The sequence below is a fragment of the Lacerta agilis genome, chromosome 15 (genome assembly GCF_009819535.1).
Source record: "Lacerta agilis isolate rLacAgi1 chromosome 15, rLacAgi1.pri, whole genome shotgun sequence".
In the NCBI taxonomy this organism is placed as follows: domain Eukaryota; kingdom Metazoa; phylum Chordata; class Lepidosauria; order Squamata; family Lacertidae; genus Lacerta; species Lacerta agilis.
In genome coordinates this window covers 3,677,102-3,698,507 of record NC_046326.1, presented here as the reverse complement: position 1 = coordinate 3,698,507, position 21,406 = coordinate 3,677,102, and the positions used below count along the sequence as shown (strand labels likewise).

At 42.6% G+C, this 21,406-nt stretch overlaps 1 protein-coding gene across 2 annotated transcripts in view; it reads left to right on the top strand.

Moving 5' to 3' along the window:
• The window catches only part of EBF2 (EBF transcription factor 2), a 257,342-nt gene extending 236,335 nt beyond the window's left edge, over nucleotides 1-21,007 (top strand). The window contains exons 15-17 of one of the 2 annotated variants that reach the window (XM_033171853.1): nucleotides 4,583-4,750; nucleotides 9,370-9,433; nucleotides 18,973-21,007. In XM_033171853.1, coding sequence (XP_033027744.1) covers nucleotides 4,583-4,750; nucleotides 9,370-9,401 — 200 coding nt within the window. In that variant the 3' untranslated portion in view covers nucleotides 9,402-9,433; nucleotides 18,973-21,007. The remainder of the gene's footprint in view (nucleotides 1-4,582; nucleotides 4,751-9,369; nucleotides 9,434-18,972) is intronic. The other variant, XM_033171851.1, reaches the window with a different exon arrangement.
• The last annotated feature ends 399 nt before the right edge of the window (nucleotides 21,008-21,406 follow it).

Sequence of the window (21,406 nt, the reverse complement as noted above, 5' to 3'; positions counted from 1 at the left end):
ATGAGTGTCCATAGTGGAACTGGGATTAAAGGTGATTGTTCCAAGTCCTTGTCAAAGTCATTTCGTTTAAGATAGCCATTCATTATCCACTGACAATACTGAATTGTTTTCGAAAAATAAATCCAGCCCACATTATAGGATGAGAACATATTGAGGTATTGTTTAAAAGAAAATAATATTAATAATAATAAGTTGCCTTTCAAGAAAGAAATTTGAAATGTCTATTGATTTTTTGCACAGAGAGTTTAAAAATGGCCAAACAGATGTTTGGTAGATTTTTTTCCCTCTTTTTTTGTAAAAAAGAAAACCCTTACAAACTCCACTTCCTGACTGAGTTATGTGTGCCAAGTTTTAGCTCCAGGGAAAAAGAGAGAAATTTTTACAGCTGAGTTATAAACCCCTGACAATAAGGGTTTACAATGAGATGCTGACAGACCCTTTAAAAAAAATTAAAAAAGGAAATGTTCAGGCTCTGAGAAGAAAATGTGCAGAGTAAAATCCAGCTGTGATTGTGTGGGCATGCTGTGGATTTGAGCAAACAAAATCAGTGTTTTTGCCAATTGGATCCTAAAATGTATTGCAAGGCTTAGTTCCTTCCAGTTTCAACCACCTCTCTCCCAGTGTCTGAAGCTTGCTTCAACAACAACAACAACAATCACCATCTAAAATATCGGTCTTTAGCTTCTGTGTCCTGCAACATTTGACAGGTGAAGTTAGGGACACCTTTGATATTGTTCTATGCTTAAAATCCAATCGCAAGAACATAGGAGGAGCCTAGTTCAGCATCCTGTTCTGACCGTGGCCAATCAGATGCCTGTCACAAGCAGGACCTCAGTCTCCTCAGTACTCCCGCCTCCTGAGGTTCCTGGCAACTGGTAGTCAGAAGCACACTGCCTTTGACTATGCGGGTACAACAATAGCCATCAGGCTTCGTAGCCAGTGATAGCCTTATCCTCCATGAATTTGCCTAACCCTGTTTTAAACCCATTCAATTTGGTGGCCATCACAACCTCCTGTGGGACAAAGTTCCATAGTTTATCTGTGCACTGCATGGAAAAAAATGCTTTCTTTTGTCCATCCTGAGTCTTTGGTGAGTTTCAACGTCACTGGACGTCCATGAGTGTTAAGAGAGAGGGAGAAATCATATGCTTTGCCCCAGATGTGCCCTCTGAACCACTTTGATATGTGGAACTGGCCACTTTACAAGAGCCACATAATATTCATTCCAACCAGTCTTCTAGTGTGGCAACACTTAATCTCTGGATAGTAATATTTGGCAGGTGCCTTCTCTGTATTGCTTTCGGTGCCTGCTAAAATAATGGAATAATAGAATTCTACAGTTGGAAGGGACCCCAAATTACCTTGTTCAATACACATTTTACCACTTCCTCAAAAGAATATCATGTGAGACTTTGTCAAAATCTTACTGAAGTCAAGATACACTATGTAAAGGTAAAGGACCCCTGGTTGGTTTAGTTCAGTCAAACGCGACTATGAGGTGCAGTGCTCATATCACTTTTCTGGCTGGGGGAGCCTGGTCATGTGGCCAGCATCACTAAACCGCTTCTGGCGCAACGGAACACCGTGACGGAAGCCAGAGCACACAGAAACACCGTTTACCTTCCTGCCGCAGCGGTACCTATTTCTCTACTTGCACTGATATGCTTTCAAACTGCTAGGTTGGCAGGAGCTGGGACAGAGCAATGGGAGCTCACCCCGTCATGTGGATTCGAACTGCTGACCCAACAGCAATCCCAAGAGGCTCAGTGGTTAAGACCACAGCACCACCCCATTAACTTTTTCAAGATACACTATGTCCACAGCAGGTAGGTAGCTGTGTTGGTCTGCCATAGTCAAAACAAAATAAAAAATAAAAAAAATTCCTTCCAGTAGCACCTTAGAGACCAACTCACACCAAGAACAAACTTAGTTGGTCTCTAAGGTGCTACTGGAAGGAATTTTTTTCATTTTTTCATTTTGTTTTGACTATGTCCTTGCAGGGTCTTAGTAATCACAGCATCATTTTGTAAGGGCTCACAGACCGACTGTTGAATTATCTGCTCTAGGACCTTTCCTGGTATCGATGTAACTAAATGATAACTAAAAGTTTTTCAGTTTAGAGAAACCTACACAGACATAAAACTTTATTATCCAGATTTGTTTAAAAACTGCTCTATATTTTGCTACATTTCATGTCTACTTGTTTTTAAAGTTTGTTTTTATCCATTTTTGTGGATAAAACTGCTTGGAGATTTTCATTGATTATTATGTGGTATATAAATCTTGTTTTATATCAATAAAACGCATTGCTCCAACAACGGCACTTCCACAGATGTACTCACACAAACATTTACAATCATACATAAAAAGAAAACTAGCTATTAGATATAAAAAGAAAGGGAAGGGAAAATTTATAACACAGGAAAAGAAGTATATGATTGAATATTACCCTATTATACTATATTATGTAATAACTTCAGAAGGTCTTATTTATTTGTTTTACATCAATCAGTTTATTGAACCAGTCAACATATCTCATAATGGAATATACATCCATTAACACTTTAAAAATGAGATACAGTATTAAATGACTCTTTTGACAGGTAGTGAAAAGTGGTTCTGTTTATAAGGACAAGGTTTTTTTTATTTTTTGTTTAAATCCATTGCTCTCAAAAGGAATTTACTTACAGTTTCTGCAATAATCTCACTTGTATCCAAGAAAAGAAAGCCATGATATGCACAAAGTATCTTCCAGGCTACAAATAATGGCCACTGAATTAATCAAGTCTTTCAGGAGATCTTTGTAAAAGTTGCAAAACAAGGACAATGTGCCTTCTTGTTTCTGTTTTTTCTTAGACCTATTATTTGCTGTTGCTTAACATTAGAAATAAAACCTGTCGAAGGTTAGAAAACTAAGGTAGAGAAGGAAGGAAGTCTGAAAACTCGGCGGAGTTTAGGTTATAATGTAAAAATCATAGTTAACATATATGTATTTATTTTTATTTGTTGTATGTGTTTGTATTTTTGTTCTGTTTTGTTATTTGAAAATAAAAAGCATTTAAAATAAATAAATAAATAAAACCTGTCTTTTGAAAGAGTTACTGGTATTTGTAATGTAGCCAGTGTTAGCTCTGTTACAACAGAATGGGGTGAAATAATACCTTTTCCAGCCTAAGGGCCATGTTCCCTTCTGGACATCTTTCTGCTCCACCCCCTAATCTTCCTATTGTTGACTGCAAAGAGGGTTTCTAAGCCTGTCGGACTGAACATACTTGGAAGATTCTTGCAAGGAACCTTGATAGAGAAGGGTGTGTGCAGGGACATCACAGGCGGAACCAGCATACACCTTCCTTATGCCTTACACTCTGGACACACCTGTCCCATATACAGTGGAACCTCGGCTGTTGAACGTAATCCCTTTCAACTTTCAAAACGTTTGACAACCGAGGCGCAATTGCCAGTCGGCAATTTCAATGGAGAAAATGGAGAAACGCGCCTCGGAAGACGTTCAACTTCCAAGGCGCGTTCGAAAACGTAAGCATTCACTTCCAGGTTTTCGATGTTCGGGTTCCGAATCGTTTGGCTTCCGAGTCGCTCAAAAACTGAGGTTCCACTATATTTAAAGCACTATTACCCCACTCATTTATTTATCTATTTATTGCATTTACATCCCACTTTTTCTCCAAACAAGTCAAGGTGGTATACATGTTTCTCCTCCTCCTCATTATATCCCCCCCTCAAACCCTGTGAGGTAGGTTAAGCCAGTGTTTTTCAACCTTTTTTGGGCAAAGGCACACTTGTTTCATGAAAAAAAATCACGAGGCACACCACCATTAGAAAATGTTTAAAAATTTAACTCTGTGCCTATATTGACTATAATATAAAGTAATTCTCTTGAATAGGAATCAAATAAACAATTTTTCCCATGGCACACCAGGCAACATCTCGCGGCACACTAGTGTGCCGCGGAACAGTGGTTGAAAAACACTGGGTTAAGCTGAGAGACAGGGACTGGTCCAAAGTCACCCAGTGGTCTTCATGGCTAAGTGGGAATTTAAACCCTGATCTCCCAGGCCCTATTCTGACATCCTAACCACTACACCACAGTGGCTCACTTTAACAGTCATGGTTTCTCCCAAAGAATCATGGGAACTATGGTTTGTTAAGGATGCTGAGAGTTGTTAGGAGACCCCATTCCTATAATTCCCAGAGCTCCATGGCAGGAAGGATTGAAATTGTCATTCTGGGAGGGCAATAAGGGGTCTCCTGAGAACTTTCAGCACCCTTAACAAACTACACTTCCCAGGATTCTTTGGGGGAAGCCATGATGGTTACAGTGGTATAAGAATGCCTTAAATGCGAGTTGTGGATGTGGCCTTTGTGTCAGAACATTTCCAGGCTGAACACCTGAACTGGGCTTTGGAACCCAATAACTAAGTTCTCCTCAGTTACCCCTTAAAGATGCTCTTTGGGTTGTAAATTGATGTGAAGTGGGAAGGAAAGAGGGAGATAGGTTTACCAATCCCCAAAATTCTTATTTATTCTAATGGAATTTCTGTTTCTCCCTTCCCCTCCTCTTCAGTGATGTCTTCAAGTCCAACAGTCGGTTCCTCAAGCACTTCCTCCATCCTCCCATTCTCCTCCTCTGTCTTCCCTGCTGTCAAACAAAAGAGTGCCTTTGCTCCCGTCATCCGACCCCAGGGGTCTCCTTCCCCGGCTTGCTCCACTGGCAATGGAAATGGGTTCAGAGGTACGTAGAACTCTATTTTCCACTCCCTGCCCCCTGGAACCTCCATGCATGCAGCATGCTTTGTTTCAAAGGCAGATACAGAAACAACAAAGAAGCTGAAAGCTTGGAGGATCTCAATGCATTAGCAATATCACTTAAACAACACAGATGGAGTCCTGAGACCATAGGAATCCTGCTAATGCATCAATGGAGAGAAACTGAACCAAGCAATGTTCAACCTGGAGAGAAAGGTTTTGACTTTTCTTTAGTCAGGCCTTGTTCATAGTGGGGGATATACAACTAACACATATAAGGGGAAACTCCCTCAGAAGTGCACAGCCAATCAGAAGACAGCCAACCTCAGCAAAGATCATGACACTGTAACTGGTTGCTAAGCTACAGCCTCTTGGTTGGCTTGCTTTAACATTAAGAGAACACCTTAAGTTACACTCTGAATGATCTTTGCTGTTGCACTTACAACATGATGTACAAGTAATGGTTTTGAATCTGGGCTGAATGTAAGCTGGGTGCCATCCAGTTCATGATATCGGCAGGCAGAAATGTTTCAGGAACCTTAAAGTTAAAGCGAAGTGTAGTAGGTAGGGCTGTGTTTTTGGAGTGAGCCTACTGGAGCCCGCCTTCATCCAGGACATGTGTTCCCAAACTGTGGTCCATGAACTTAAATCAGCTGGTCTAGGGGTGCCTGAGAACAACAGTTATCTTTCAGAATGCGCACTTCTCTGAATGTTTTGCTGTTGTCCCCGCACCCTACCCAAAAGAGTATGGAGAAAAGTATGTTTGGGAAATATGTCCCCACCGAAAACTGACATCTGCAAATGGAGTAGTGAATTTGCAGGATGGAAGATACACATAGAGAGAGATTTGTGAGTGTGTGAGTGTGTTGGGGGAAGCAACATTATTTTAATGACTCTGGGGTGGAGTGAGGAGGCCCATCATTTATGGTGGCTGCAACAATGGGCCTTTGGTCCCTGTTGTATTTTCAGTTTTTGATGGGAACAGTTGGAGCTCCTCTCAGAGGGCAGTGAACGCCATCCCCATCCCTATGAAGCGATGTTTCATTCTGGGGATGGGAGAGTGGCTGCCAGCTGGTAACTACCAAGAAGAGCTGTATTGCCAGCACCTGCAGAGACTGTGTTATAAAAAGTTAAAGGAAGGATAATGAATTGTTGCCGCCCATGGCAAGCCCTCCCACAAACAGCAGAAGAGTTCTCTCCACTCTCCCAGCTGCCCTGAGGTGGCTTTTATTTTATTTTTTAGTGTGCAGTGTGTTTGTGAATCTCCTTAATAGCAAGCTAATAAGTTTCCATGTAAGACCTATTGGCTCACCCATATTGCTAGGTAATTTGCAAATGGAAAAGGGGAGAAATTCTGAAAGTGCCACTAGATTAAACCAGTGGTCAACGAGATGCCTGCTGCTGCTGCAATTATTATTATTATTATTATTATTATTATTATTATCATTCACCCTTCACCCTAAGGTCCCAGAGTAGGTTATAACATTAAAACACAACATTATGATGCAATATTAAAAACAGTTTTACATTACAACTTAAAATTACAGAAGTAAGGTAGATCCAAAAAATATAGACCTCTTAAGTGGAAGGCAATGGAAGACAGGAGTGCCTGGCGTGCTCTGGTCCATGGAGTCATGAAGAGTCGGACACGACTAAATGACTAAACAACAACAACAACAGCAACAACAACGACAACAAAGTGCCTAAAGCCAGGGCAAAGAGGTGCATCTTCAGCAATTGCTGGAAGCAGTATAATGAGGGTGCCAGGTGCACTTGGGGACGGCCAATGAGAATGCTCTCTTCCAAGCCACCCCACCTCCCACCCCTTGAGCTTCTGAAGATGGAGGAACTACCAAGAGGGGTGTCTCTGCTGATCTTAGCGCCTGAGAGGGTAGGAAAGGAAGGAGACTTGGATGCAATAACTGTGTCCCACTCCCACCCCTCTTTTCCAGCAAATGATATTTGCATCCTGGCACCCTTGGGGAGCTGACTGGTCCTAACACCTGCCCCGGACACTCTCCTCTTAGCAGTAGCAACCAATTTAATTTCCCACACTGCCCCAAGAAAGCAAAGTAAAGGTTCACTCGGGGCTCATGCATACATCCATTTGCCCCACAGCTTTCCTCCAGGAAAACCCATGGTTTAGCATTAAACCGGAACAAGTGGCAATTGGGTGGTGGGGCAAAGGCAAACCCGCTTGGACCCATGCCTGGAAAGTGTGGGGCCATGGAAAAGTGCTTGGACTCTTGCTTTCTAGGCATGGGACAAGTAGAAGTGTGGACGAGCCCTGAGAGACAAGTTGGCAGAGGGATCAGGCTAGAGGAGCAGTGGTGGCGGCGAAGGGTTGTGGCTCCATTGATGAGCTTCTGCTCTACATGCAAAGGTCCCAGGTGGAGCTGGGAATGTCAGCTGCCTGAAACCCTGCAGAGCTGCTATGAGCTACTGGGGCACCATCTGGGGGTGCAAGGGGCTGAGGACCCTTCAAAAAATTTCAAAGAGGAGGCCTGGCCCCCCTCAATATTCCAGAGTGACATGTGCACACTGTGCGTAAACACTTGCAGCGTGCTGACGTATCGCACACATGAGTGACATGAGCTTGTCATGCAGCATGCATGCATGATGTGATCATGTCATGCGGCACCGGCCCCCGTAATTGCAGGGGCAAGCCCATGTGCCTGCTGAGCTAGATAGACCAAGTTTCTGAATCAGTATAAGGAAACTTTCTATGATAGTTGTTCTGTGTGTTCCCTCTCTTTGGCATTCCATTCCTCCTGAATTCCCATTTGTTTATTTTACTTATTTAGTATGTTTATATCCACCAGTCTTTCTTCCATCAATGGGATGTACAATCTCAATGGTTTCTTTTTGCAATGTGCTCAACTGCACAAGAACCTTGATGCAATAGTTCTTCCAAATAGTTCTTCTTTCACTTGCTGCTGCTGCCAGCCAGCTTGGCCGACCATTGGTCTAACTCAGGAGGCAGAGGCTCTTGGAGCCATTTGTGGGATTCCCTACTGGAGCACAGGCCTTGGCAAGCGTTTGACAACACCACCCTGGGATGCCAGCCACAGTATCAGTTCAGCTCTTGCAGAGCTTCTCTATCTTCTCCTAACGTTGCTTAGGAACGTCACCAAAGAAACCATCCCTCTGTGAACCTCAGTGAGACTGATCAATTTGAAAAGGGAGGTGAATGAGAATGGACAGTTCTAGCCATGTAAGTTATCTTTTGCAGCCAAAGCCATAGAATGGATGGGCTTGAATAAATTTCAGCTCTCCGTAGAGCAAAATGATTTTATTATAGGGAAACTGAGTGGTTCCAGGGCCTTCCTGGTCTCAGCAGTGATCCCCTATCCTAAAAGAGAACAGACAGGGCTCCAAAGTATATGTGAAATCTCTTCTTGAACCACTAGGGGGTTGAATAAAAAGTATTTACTTTCCCAAAGTGGAAACACACAACACAGTCTCTTTAATGTTAACTTGTGTAAATGCCCCATAAAATCTCCCTTCTTTGCTTTTTGTGAGTGGATATGCACTTCCATATATACATGTATAATACATATCTTATACATACTCAAACATATCTCTAGCTAGCTAGTTCCATGGCTAGTTCAACACCTGAAGAGGTTTTTGAAATTGTGTAGAGAACACAGTCGCCACCACTGCCCCCAATATTCTTGATCCACCCACCTTTGACCTCCTACATGGAGCAATAAGGTCTGCAGGGTTATTGAAAATACATTCAAGTGAATGCATTTAGAAGTCTCCCCACAGTCAGGTATCCCACTTTATCAGGGTTCCCTTCTCACCTTGTTTGTTTACAACTGTAGTTGCATAGCATGTGGAACCCATCAGTCTGCCAAATTATCACATAGTCTAAAAATGTCCCCCACCCCATCCTAAACCAGATCCCCATTTTCATATACAGAAAATGTCATGTGTGAAGTGTTCCTTACTGATGTTTTGAAGTGTGACCATCTACCTGAGCAGGAAATGGCCTAGGAACATTAGAAGAGTTCTGCTGGATTAGAGCAAAGTCCTATCTAGTCCATCATCCTGTTATCACAGTGGCCAACCAGATTGTCTGCACTTGTGTTTCTCAGCAACTGTAAATAGTACATAGCCAGCAGTGGGTAGTAGCCATTGCCTTATCCTCCCCAAAATTATGTAAATCCCTTTTTAAGTCATCCAAGTTGGTGGCCATCACTGCATCTTGTGGTAAAAAATTCCATAGCTTAACTATGTCCCATATAAATAAGTGCTCCCTTTTGTCTGTCCAGAATCTACCATCAGTTTCATTAGATTACCTTGGTTCCAATATTATGAGACAGGAAGAAAAACTTCTCTCAGTCCATTTTCTCCCTGGCATACATAATTTTATGTGCCTCTGTTATGTCTCTCCCCAACCCACCTTTCTGTCTAAACTAGAAAGCCCCAAAAGAGGGTTGCTCCATCCCTCAGATCACTTGCATTGCCCTTTACCATCTGCCTCAACCGGAACAGTACACTACGTTCTACGTGTGGTATATTACAGCATTATGATATTGGCAGTTTTATTTTGAATCCCTTTCCTAATAATCCCTAACATGGAATTTGCCTTTTTCACAGCTGCCGCACACTGGGTCGACATTTTCATCTAGCTATCCACCACAACTCCAAGAACTCTTTTCTGGTCAGTCACCACCAGTTCAGACCCCATTAATGTATATGTTTGTTAAGGGTGGGGTGGTTGCCCCAATGCGCATAACTTTACACTTGTTCGAACTGAACCTCATTTGCCCATTCACCCATTTTGGAGAGCTCCTTTTGAAGCTCCTTGCAAACCCTTTATTTTCATTTTCAGCATACTTGGCAATCTCTCCCCTAACTCCAAATCCATTATGAGCTGATTATCCCTGACCTGACACTGTGTTTTTAAGGTGCAATGTAAGGTCGGGAAAATGACTGTATGTTTTGGGAAATGAATGTAGTCCTCTTGTTTGCCCACCAGCTTAGATGAACTCATAAGCCAAGTTGTAGGTGTCCACGGTTATTTGCTGGCCTGGATGGGAATCCAGTATATTTGTGAGCACCAGGACTACATTCATTGCCCAAAGCATACAATCATTTCCCTGACCTTACATTGCACCTTAGAAACAGTGGCAAGTCAGGGACAATCAGCTTCACAGAGCTAAGAAGTGGGTGGGGATTCTGCCCTTCCTCCAGCTCAGACCTGGAATGGGGTGTACACGTTTGATTTACCTGTATCTCCTTGGTTTTTGAGTTCTGTAAATAACCAATCAGTGCAGAGCCACAATAAACCAGAACCTTGGGGCAGAGAGCCTTCCACCCTGAAGCTCCAATGCTGAGGTGCGTCATGCTCACCAGAGGGAGACTGAGCACTCTACCAGGGCAAGCATGTTAAATGTTTGGTCCTGGGAACCAAACAAACACATGGATGATTATCCTATTAATGGCCATGATAGCTATATCACTGGCAGAAGAAGAGGAGTGTGTGGGGAGTGCACTGCCCCTGACAGCGCGATCCCAGTGGGGTGCCATCGCCCCCTCCGCCCACGCTGGGTGCCACACCCCCACAAGTGGCGTGCAAGGCCCCGGGATGCGCACCAGCCCTGCCCCTGCCTGGTCTCCGCTCCCCAGTGCCGGATTATGAAGCTCCGCCACTGAGCTATATAAAGCCTCCATGTTCAGAGGCAATGTAAGAAAGGGCTCAGTGGTAGATCGTGTACTTTGCCTGCATCTGGTTGGTCATTGTGATAAGTAAGATGCTGGACTGGATGGGCCAAGAAGGTTCTTCTTTTCTTATCCATGGGGATAAGATATGCTCTCTATTTCACTGGTGTGCCCTTATCACCTATTTCTGATAAAGAACATGTTGTTTGAAAGCTCGCAATGTTTCAAGCAACTGGTTGTTATTCTAAGTTGCTCTATGGTTCTCATTAAGGTTACACAAGGGAGGAAACCCACATGATTCTTGGCTTCCACAGTGGTGTTAGGAAAGACACACGGATACCCTCAGATAACCCGCCTTGTGCCATGTGTTCCTGCTTTCCGCTCCCTGTGTGCCATCTGCTAGACATTCCTCTTATGTAGCCAGACATGGTAGGCAGGGGGAAAGCAGCAGGCCTGACAACACCCCCATTTCTTGGCTGCTCCCCCAAATTGATAGCAGGTGTCCTGATCAGGAAAAGCCCGGCATTTATTTTGTGTCGGACGTCAAGGCTGCTTAAAAACAGCGTGGCAGAGATGTAATGTGACGCGACGCAATGTGAAGTGATGAGTACCCTGGTGTCTAATCATCTCATCACAGATGCAAGGCAGCAAATTGGAAACTGCTGGAGCAGTACAAAGGAACTGTTGGCCACCTATGCCTTTGCCTAGATCGGAATATCTGAATGGAGAAATTATTCCCTCTATCTCTAATGTTTGGGTGTGCATGTCATTGGTTATGTAGCCAAAATGGCACCAGGGAGGGATCAGCAGGCTTGCAGGGGAACCCTAAGGTTCATACAAGTACACAACAGTCTTTCGTGGGGAGACTCCTCAGAGCGGGGAAATCAACCAAAATAGCCCAGTGAGGACTGAGCATTCTCGCTTGCCACAGAATGCAAACTGGCTTGTGTGTGTGTGGAATGGAAAAGTAGCTAGGAGAAAATGGAGAGTCATGGATGAAGGTATGGATTAATGACTGGAATATGAATACTCTGCAACATTTTGTTGCAGGCCCCATTTCTGTATGCTAAGAGCCACGCTGCAACGCATTATCTGCATATGCAGAGGAATGAGGCAGAAATTAAATCATGACACTGTAGAATGAACTGCACCTCTTTAGGCTACAGGCTCTGAAAAGGTGGTGCGAGGGCTCCTGCAGCATCCCAGAGCCCTCACACCTCTTTTCCACTGCCTGGAAAGTGAGGCGCCTCACTTCTTGCTTTGGAAAGGAGGCCCGAGGGCTCTGGGAAATTCCCATAGCTCTCCTGCAGAGAGCCTGTAAGCAAGAAAAACCTATTGGGTACACAGGTGTGTAGTGAATCATAGAATTGTAGAGTTTGAAGGGCCAAGAGGGTCATCATTCTAGTCCAACCCCCTGTAATGCAGGAGTCTCAGCTAAAGCATCCATGACACATGGCCATCCAACCTCTGCTTTAAAACCTCCTATGAAGGAGAGTTCTCCATCTCCCAAGGGAGAATGTCCCACTGTCTAACAGTAAGATACCGTCAGAAAGCTTTTCCTGGTGTTTAGTTGGAATCCTTAGTAACTTACCGGTAAATCCATTGCCTTGAGTCCTACCCTCCAGAGCAGGAAAAAGCAAGCCTGCTCCCTCTTCCATGTGACAGCTCTGTAGATGTTTGAAGATGGCTTTCCTATCTTCTCCCAGTCTCGTCTTTTCCAGGCTAAACATACCCAACTCCTCAACCGTTCCTCATAAGGCTTGGTTTTCAGACCCTCAAGCATCTTAATAAATGGAGAGCAGGGAATGGTAGGTTCTCCCCACTCTCCTGTTCTTCATTTATTTCCCCTATCACAATCATATAAGTTAAGTGAGTGTAAGTTGTGTGTTTACTGTGTAACTGTCACTTCATATATTGGTTGCAGCAGTGGTACATGGGAAGTCATGACAATGGAGAAATTTATTCAGTTTGCATTTTAATGACAACTTGCCCAGATCACACTTTTTGAAGTGATAAGGGGATGATACAGATGTCATTCAAAATTTACACTTCTCTGAATTTGGTACTGCAGTTCTCTAACCAAAAAGTGTCCACAAAAACAGCACACGATGCTACAACATATTAGTGGAAATTGCTTGCCAAAAAAAAAGTTTACATCTTAGGCAAAGATGCAGATATTTGAGGAAATGTGCATGGAGATGGATATTGATTTATGTGCAAACTTTTTTAAAGAAAAAAAATGCAAATTGATGGAGAAATGAAGTGAACTGGAGTTAAGCCTGGGGAAATGAGAAACCGAGAGAAACAGAAACGAGCAGATTTCTCCATCCCTAGTGGGGGGTAACTGATTTTACTGCCTTGCTGCCACCACTGCCTAGTAACCAAAAGAGGAAAGGGCACTTGGCGGTGGCAGCAGAAGCGGGGAAATCACATTTGGAGAGTTCGTGCTCCACACCTCCAAATAAAATTATTTTGGACCCGAGTTCCTGTGCCCTGTAGAATACCCAGCAGGAGGTGAAAACTGATGAAAAGCCTTGAGGCACAATCTGGAGAAGCCTTTTGTCAGTTTCACCTCTGCAGTAAGTCCAGGGGAGCTGAAACTGTCAAGAAGCTTTTTTCTCCTGACTTTGCCTTGAGACTTGATTCCTTGTGAAATTGGTGGAGTCTCAAGGTATAGTCTGGAGAACTCCCATGTCAGGCTCTATTCAGTTTCAGTTTTCTTGTTTAAGAGTTTTCCTCCCTCCCTCCCCCCTCCCTCACACACAGTTGAAGCTTGTGGGATCTACTTTATTTTTCATTAGAACCTCAAGCATAGCCAAGCAGAACCAGGTGCAAAAATAATGGCTCAGAGAGATGGACATAGATTTAAGGAGGCTGTGTCTGAGTACATGCTCAGTGCAGCAATTTGGTTTTGGTAACAGAGCTAAATTCACAGTCATGTTATAGAACAGTCCATTCCTGATTTCCCCCACACTTTTTTGTGGGGCCAAAGCACTCACATTTTCAAAGGGGGGAGTATTTTAGGTTGCAATCCTATGTGCAGTGGGAATTGAGTTCCAAAGAAGACAGGACTTATTTCTGAGTCAACATGCATAGGGTCACATCCTCAGCTATTGCTGTTGAATGATTAGGAGTAAGACACTAGAGCTGTGTTGAAACAGTGCCATGAAGTTCACCCCCCTATTCACAGGCAGATAAATTTAGGAGGCAAACCTCACATAATTTATCCAGGAGGAAGAGAAATTCTCAAACAGTTTATCAAGTGTTGGACTTCTCATGAGCAGTGGCAGTAGCACAACTTTTTTTTATATAAGGGTTGATGCTGTTGTTGTCTGGACACAATTTTGCACCCTCCACAGTGCTCCTGACAAAGCATCATTCTGGGCACTGTGGGGTAGAAAATGAGATCCAAAACAAATGAATGAAATGAAATGAAACCCAATTGCACCTCACTTTCTCTGCACTATACCTGGCTGATTTAGATAGGAGGTGTTTAAATAATATTATAGCTAATTACTCTCTCAGTTTTAGACTGCTTATGTTAGCATAGTCTATCTATGCATTTGAAAGTATAGCTTCCAGTGATTTCAAACAAAAGGAGAGGCCTTCACAAGGAGGAAACAAACATTCAAGACGTGATGGTGTTAGTAATGAGAGAAATTTGAGAGCCTTTAGACCTTGGGCAGCACATGTCCAAGCAATTGTGTATCTTGTTACAAACCTGAGGCTGCTTTTCCCAACAAGTTACTGAAATAACCCTCAGAGGCCATCTCAGAAGAAGCTAATGGGGGAGAGGGATAGTTACATGCCACAGCATTTTCCTCCTTAAATAACGATGCCTGTTTTTTCCTGAGGTTCTCAGCCCAGATCTCGCCTCTTATCATTACTGAGATTATGAGTTCAGCTCTTGTGAAATGTGATTGATTACAGCAGTGGTTTGCTATATATGCGTGCGATCATAAATGTTTGAAATGTTGTGTGAAGTTGACAATCCTCAACAAATTTTGTGAATGTCTGGAAACCCACATATGCAGCAGTGAACACAGAAAGTTATCTAAATTTGACTGTACACCATTCATTAGTTTACGTCAGAGAAGGTGGGAAATATTAGTTTGGAGGCATTCACAAATTCACCTGTGATTGTCAGCATTCACATGTGAACATTCACATTCACCATGCACAGGCATTCCCTGTAACATAGAAGCAAGAATTCATGTTTCCCAAAGCCAGAATAAACAAGGGAGTAAAAAGCACCTTCCTTCAAGAGGTTATCAGGATTTGAACCTATACTTTTCACTGAACTCAATCACAGCAGGGATGAGAGGAATCTGCAGAACACAGATACCCAAGTGGGCTCCCCTGATTTGACCTGGTTGGATCATGACCAGGATTGGATTATATTATGAGCCTACTTCAGAATCCACAGTCCTGTGGATCCTTTTATGAGGAGCCCAAGAGTTACTTACCTTTTTGCCCAGCTCTTTCCAGGCACAGTCCATGCTTTAGAGCTCCGTGTTTTGCCCTGGCACTTTCCCCACAAAAGCCTGTTCTTTAAATCTCAATTGGAGCAAAAGGCAATCCACAGAAACCCCAAATTGGTGTTTGCTTCGGTTGAGTGCTAGAAAGCGGGTTTTGGTGAGGAAAGCACCAGGGCAGAGCAAACCAACAAACATTTGCTTGGACTCAGAGCTTTTAGGCGTGGAGCTGTGCCTGAAAAGAGCAGGGCAAAGGGTAAGTGGACAACAGGTTCTCCCTGTTTGCATTTTTAAACACTCCAAAACAGGTCATCCAGACACAACCTGGAGTGGGTAGCATACAAGGCTCCTTGCCATCACACACTTTGAATACAATAGTGCAAGCCCCCCTGGGAATGATGGGACTTAACAACATTCTGTCACTCTCAGAGGGAATTGTACAGGGGGGGAAACACAATGCTGCCCCATGTAATAAACTTGCTCTATTGTACTCAAATCGTGTATGGCAGCAAGGATTCCTGTTTGGGAGCTTTCTTTAAAGGCAAAAAAAATCCCTATTATCCAGACAGCGGCAACACTTCATATAACTTCATATTCCTTTGCAGATTTTAAAAGGATTTCCCTTTAAACCCCACACAGAAATGGGATGGACTTGGTCCTGGCTCATGTAGAACTGGGATGGACCAGATTCTAATGGGTCCTTCCATCCCTTGCTAGGCCATTCCATAATGATTACATGCAGATATCCAGAATTTGCTTTAAATTGTAGGCGAACCTTTCAGTTGTCTCTATGCATCATTCTCAGGCAGTACATGAGTGCTAATGCATACAGGCCAAGTCCACCCAACTGCCCATCCCACTTGGCTCAGTTTTTGCCCTGCATTCCAGGCGGGTGCAAATTACCCATGGTTTTAAACTCCCTGCAATGCCATAGCTCAGTAGAAGAGCATCTTGGCATTTCCAAGGAAGGAGAATGTCCCCTGCCTGAAAACTTGGGAGAGCCTCTGCAAGGCTCATCCAGACTGGCCCTTCTCCTTCCACTTTCCTCAGAGGTCAATCTTTACTGCTGAATTGGAGCAAATGTCACTTGGGTTTTTTCTGGATTGCTCCAAACTATTACTAAAGAGTGGGGAGATTGGGGGAAAGTGGTAGAACAACATCAAGATCACTCAGAGCTGTGCCTTGGAATCGCAGGACAAGCAGAAAGCCGCTTTCTAGTGCAAGTCTTGATGAGCCCTCGGTGTAGATAATACTGAGCTACATGGGTCGGTGGCTCAGCTTGATATAAGTCAGCTTTCTATATAGCTAGGTTCCTACTGAATTTTTGGAAATCTAAATGGTAGGCATCTTACAAACTCCTCCAGTGGAATGCAGCATGGTTGCTTCCTTGCACCACAGCCAGTGAATCCAATACAAGTGCAGGGGTGTCAGAATGGGGGGAGGCAGCCGGTGTCAGGGGCCCAGCAGATGCTTCTTTGCTAGAAGTCCCCTTGAACTTCAAGTCACCCATAATCTGTCCTGCTATAAGGTACAGGTGAAACTCGAAAAATTAGAATATCGTGGAAAGGTTCATTTCTTTCAGTAATTCAACTTAAAAGGTGAAACTAATATATGAGATAGACTCATGACATGCAAAGTGAGATATGTCAAGCCTTTATTTGTTATAATTGTGATAGTTATGGCATACAGCTGATGAGAACCCCAAATTAACAATTTCAACTTTGGGGTTTTCATCAGCTGTGCGCCATAATCATTACAATTATAACAAACAAAGGCTTGACATATCTCGCTTTGTGTGTCATGAGTCTATCTCATATATTAAACTCCAGTAGCTAATGAAAACAATTGCTTACATAAATGGATTTTTCCATGATATTCTATTTTTTAGAGTTTCACCTGTATATGTTCCTGTCTTCTGTCCAAAGCAACCTGCTTAATGTCGCTGCATGGGAAACATGGCCCTGCTTGTATTTTGTTTGTTTTTCCTTTGCAAGTAGGAAAGGAACAAAAGTTCCTTATGTTTATTAGTACTATTAATAACACATACCTAAGGTGTGCATGTCACCCTAGCATCCGGGTGATTTTTGACAAGCTTAATCAAGCGCCTCATCTGATCACGGCAGTCTCTTGAGGTTAATACAATGCAGCATGTCTCTAATTCTTCCTTTCCATTTCTCTCCAATAAAGAGAGAGAGAGAGAGAGAGAGAGCAATCCCTGTGGAATAATCACAATGGTTCCTATATTCCCCCCTCATCATGGTATGTCCTGCCATGAACCACCTTTATTGAAAAGTTACATCGATTCAATATATAGTAATACAGGCAAAAATAATTACAGCTTTGCGAGCAGTGTAAGACCTTAATCCGAAGCTCACAAACATTCAATAAAAAGTAGTGCAGACTGGGAAATAGGCTTTTGACAGCGCAGCCCCAAAGGGGAGGAAGGGGAGAAGCATCAAGCAGCTTCTAAGAACAAAAGGTAGGCTACAAGCTGCCATTAAGTCATCTCACAGAAATAGGTCAAATAGAGGATTGGACATTTTAGAAAGCAATTAATACCCTTGGATTTTATCACTGAAAGCAGCAATAAAAGCAGAGGGAGCTTGTGCCGCATCATCTCAACAATGGGGAAAGCATCCACTTGGCCCCACGGTAGTTTCTGCCTTTATGGCAACCTCCCCCCCCCCCAAGTTCTCCCCTCACTGAGAGTTTGCTGTTACCTAACCAAGAAAGGGTAGGATTAAGGTTGAAAAGAGATGGAAGCTGGCCCATTGGAGTAAACGGGGCATGTCTGTTGGTTTCCTCTTCCTTATTCTCAAGTGTTGCCCTCGTAGAGCTCAGCAGAGAAGAGGCTGGGGACAAAACTAGAATTAATTGGTTCTGCCTGTCATTGACTTTGGCTCCAACTCCTGTTGGTCTCCCTGTTGTCAACTGCAATGGGCACTAGTCATGGCAGCTGAGGTCACCCTACCCCTCCCCACCCCAGAGAATTAAAGGTGATGCAATACACCTATTGTTGCACACTTTTTGTACACTTTCATTTTTTATTTTGGCTCTCATCTCTAAGCAAATCTACAAAATGTTCCAAAAAACTTCAATGTCTACAAAAGTATTTCTTTGACCAGGTTCAGGAGTTAGATGGTAGAAATCTATGTGCAGAATTGTGACTGCCACATTCAGCATTCTGAAAAGCAATTGTTTCTAGTCTAGGACAAGTTGGTACAGTGGTACCGCTGGTTACGAACTTAATTTGTTCCAGAGGTCCGTTCTTAACCTGAAACTGTTCTTAACCTGAGGTACTACTTTAGCTAATGGGGCATCCCGCTGCCGCCGCGCTGCCAGAGCATGATTTCTGTTCTCACCCTGAAGCAAAGTTCTTAACCTGAGGTACTACTTCCCGGTTAGCGGAGTCTGTAACCCCAAGTGTTTGTAACCTGAGGTGTTTGTAACCCAAGGTACCACCATTACTCCACTTGCGCTTTTCTCATCATCTGTTCACTCATTCGCAGAAAAATCAGATGGTATTATTGCATCACAGGGATGTCTCCCCACAATCCCTTGTGGGGGTTTTTCTTTCTTTTTTTGCAAAATTAAATAAATAAAAATAATCCTCATAAATCAAGGTTACTAGAAGGCAGATCTGTGGAAAGGGAACACTGTAGTGCAATGATTTGTCAATGATACCACCGCAATTCTCTGTAAAAGTGAGTTTAAAAAATATCATAGAATTGTAGAATTGGAAGGGTAACACCTGTCCAGTTTGGAAGGGCAAAGTACTTATTATGGTTTCAAATCCTGCCTATTTTATTGCTTCTTACTGATAGCGGAAATAGGGATGAATATTTATTTATTTTAGCAGTACACACAAACATACAGTGTGTCCAGCCTGGAAGTGACTAGGGATAGGTCCAGCTTCATCTGCCACATTTCTATATATTTCTATTTTAACAAGCATTGGAAATGCCGATGTTAATGAATAACTAATAATTGAACCATCTTTGTCTGCTATATTTCTATTTTGACAAGCAGCTGAAATGTTAACGTTGTCCATTTTCATTTTCAGCTATGACAGGTCTTGTCGTTCCTCCAATGTAAAAGAAGAGGAGGAGCTGCTGGAGTCCCCTCCGACATTTCCCCCCTTTTTTTACAGCACAAAACTACTTATTGTTACGGAGCACTAAAAGGGGGGGGGAGCACTACAAGTTCTATTGCTGGGGGAAGCCACGTGCAGAATGCAAGGGCACTTTTTAAAAACAAAATAATGATGAATCAGACACACCAGGAGGCTGCTCTCATCTGTTCCAGGTTTCATATACGCTTACATCAACCCACCCCCCTCTCACAAGAACATTAAAATGAGGAATTGGCCATGATCCAAATGCACACTGTTTATGGGATTGAGTCTGGAGTACAAGAATTTTTTTTTTCTTATGGACACAAAGCCTTCCTAATGTTTGTAAAATATTAAAAGGAGGAACAAATTGGCCAACCGTTCAAGCTTGATATTTTGGATACTCTTTTGTTTTACTTTGTAGGAAAATAAAAATAAAAAATGTTGAAGTTTCTATTTTCTATGGAGCCTTTCAGATACCAATTTAGTTTGTGCAGAAAATAATAATAACCACAAAACAGGGTACCAGCATGGAAGACTTTCCTATAAAACTGATATGAATGGTGGAATGTGGACGTATGTGTGTATTTGCTTATAGTTTAATCTCTTTTAAAATGGAAAATGTAAGATGTTTTACAATTATTTAAATAAATAAACTTGTAAGTTATTGTATGTAGAGGTAGAAATTGAAGACTTTGGTGGGGAGGGGAACTTTTTCTGTCTCCTGTTGTACGATGAACAAAAATAATGCAAAAAAAATAACAAGCAGCTACAAGCGCGCATCTTTATAGTACAATCTGTCTTCACTTCTCTCCTGCTTCTGATTGAACCAATGTACAAGAATTCCTTAAATTCTTCACGAAGGACTCATCCACAAGCTTTTATACGCATAATGGTATATATACATATATATAAATATAGGACAGTAGTTAATGTATGAATATTATACACCTTTTTCACCTTTTGATTCAATTAAGGTTTCAGGTACTGACGTAAGCTGTCTAGTTTCATACATCCTAACCAGTAACTATGTGGCATGTATGGGCTTTTTATCAGGTTTTTGTGCAGAACTGTCAGGTTGCAATTTGAGCAAGAGGGAACAGAAAAAGGTTTCTCCTATTGGTTGCTTTTTGTGTAGCAAAGGCAAAATTCTGTGTGTGTTTTGGAGAATGTTGAAACTCATGTATGAGGGATTTTGCCCAAATTCTATCTTGGATGCCAGTCAATAGTCACCAACATTCTTAAGTTTGGGGAAATTTGTGGAATTTGTCCAGAATTGTCAATGTTCATATCTGAATGCTGACACATTTCAATCAAATTTCAGTCATTTGATGTAACGTGTACATTATAAGAAACCTGTAGAATTTTAATGTAATGCAGGAGTGACAATGCAGCAAAAAATCAGGAATTTGGATTTGAATATACATTTGGCTCCCTGGCAGGCCACTGATTTACATGGGTTTGTACAATGCTCTCCTTCTTTCCTTCCTGCCTTTCTTCCTTCCTTCTTTTTTTAAAGAAAAAGAAAAAGTGGCTAGAGGGACAGGTTCTGCACATGCAAACAATGGGGCCCTCCATTGAAATGAATGGGGAAGCATGGCTGCACAAGAGATTCATATGCGCTTTAAATGTAAACGGATCCATGATTCAGGGCAGCCATCTCTGGAAATTCACGAGGAATGCCGTGAATAAGCTGATCCATGCCTCCCCTATTCATGTGCTGATTGCTGTTAAGAGCTGTTCTAATGAATTGGTAGAGCCCCTAAGACTTTCTAAACCCCCCTTCTGCTTCTGTCATTGTAATCATCTCCACTGGAGTCCCATATGTTGATAATATGCCTATAAAATCTATTGATCACTTATTGGCTTTTTACAATATACTATTTATATATGTACCTGTATTTTAAGGTGAAACCCAAACTTCTGTGCACCCAATGAGGGTAACTGTGTTTTTCAGGGGAATAAAAACATTAGTGTTTTCCCATGATGATTGTTTGTGAAAGTTCATGACAAAAAGTATATGTGAAATGTTTATTTAATTCCTGTTTTCTTCATTAGGGCAACTGCTCTCTCTCTCTCTCTCTCTCTCTCTCTCTCTCTCTCTCTCTCTCTCTTATACACCTGCAACTCTCGGTTATGTTAAACAAATGAAACTACTCTCATGGATCAGCAATCACAGTGCATTTGCTTTTATTACACTGAACACACCCAGCAAGATAATGGTATCATTTATAAGGTAAAGGTACCCCTGACCATCAGGTCCAGTCGTGTCCAACTCTGGGGTTGTGCGCTCATCTCGCTCTCTAGGCCGAGGGAGCCAGCGTTTGTCCACAGACAGCTTCTGGGTCATGTGGCCAGCATGACAAAGCCGCTTCTGGCGAACCAG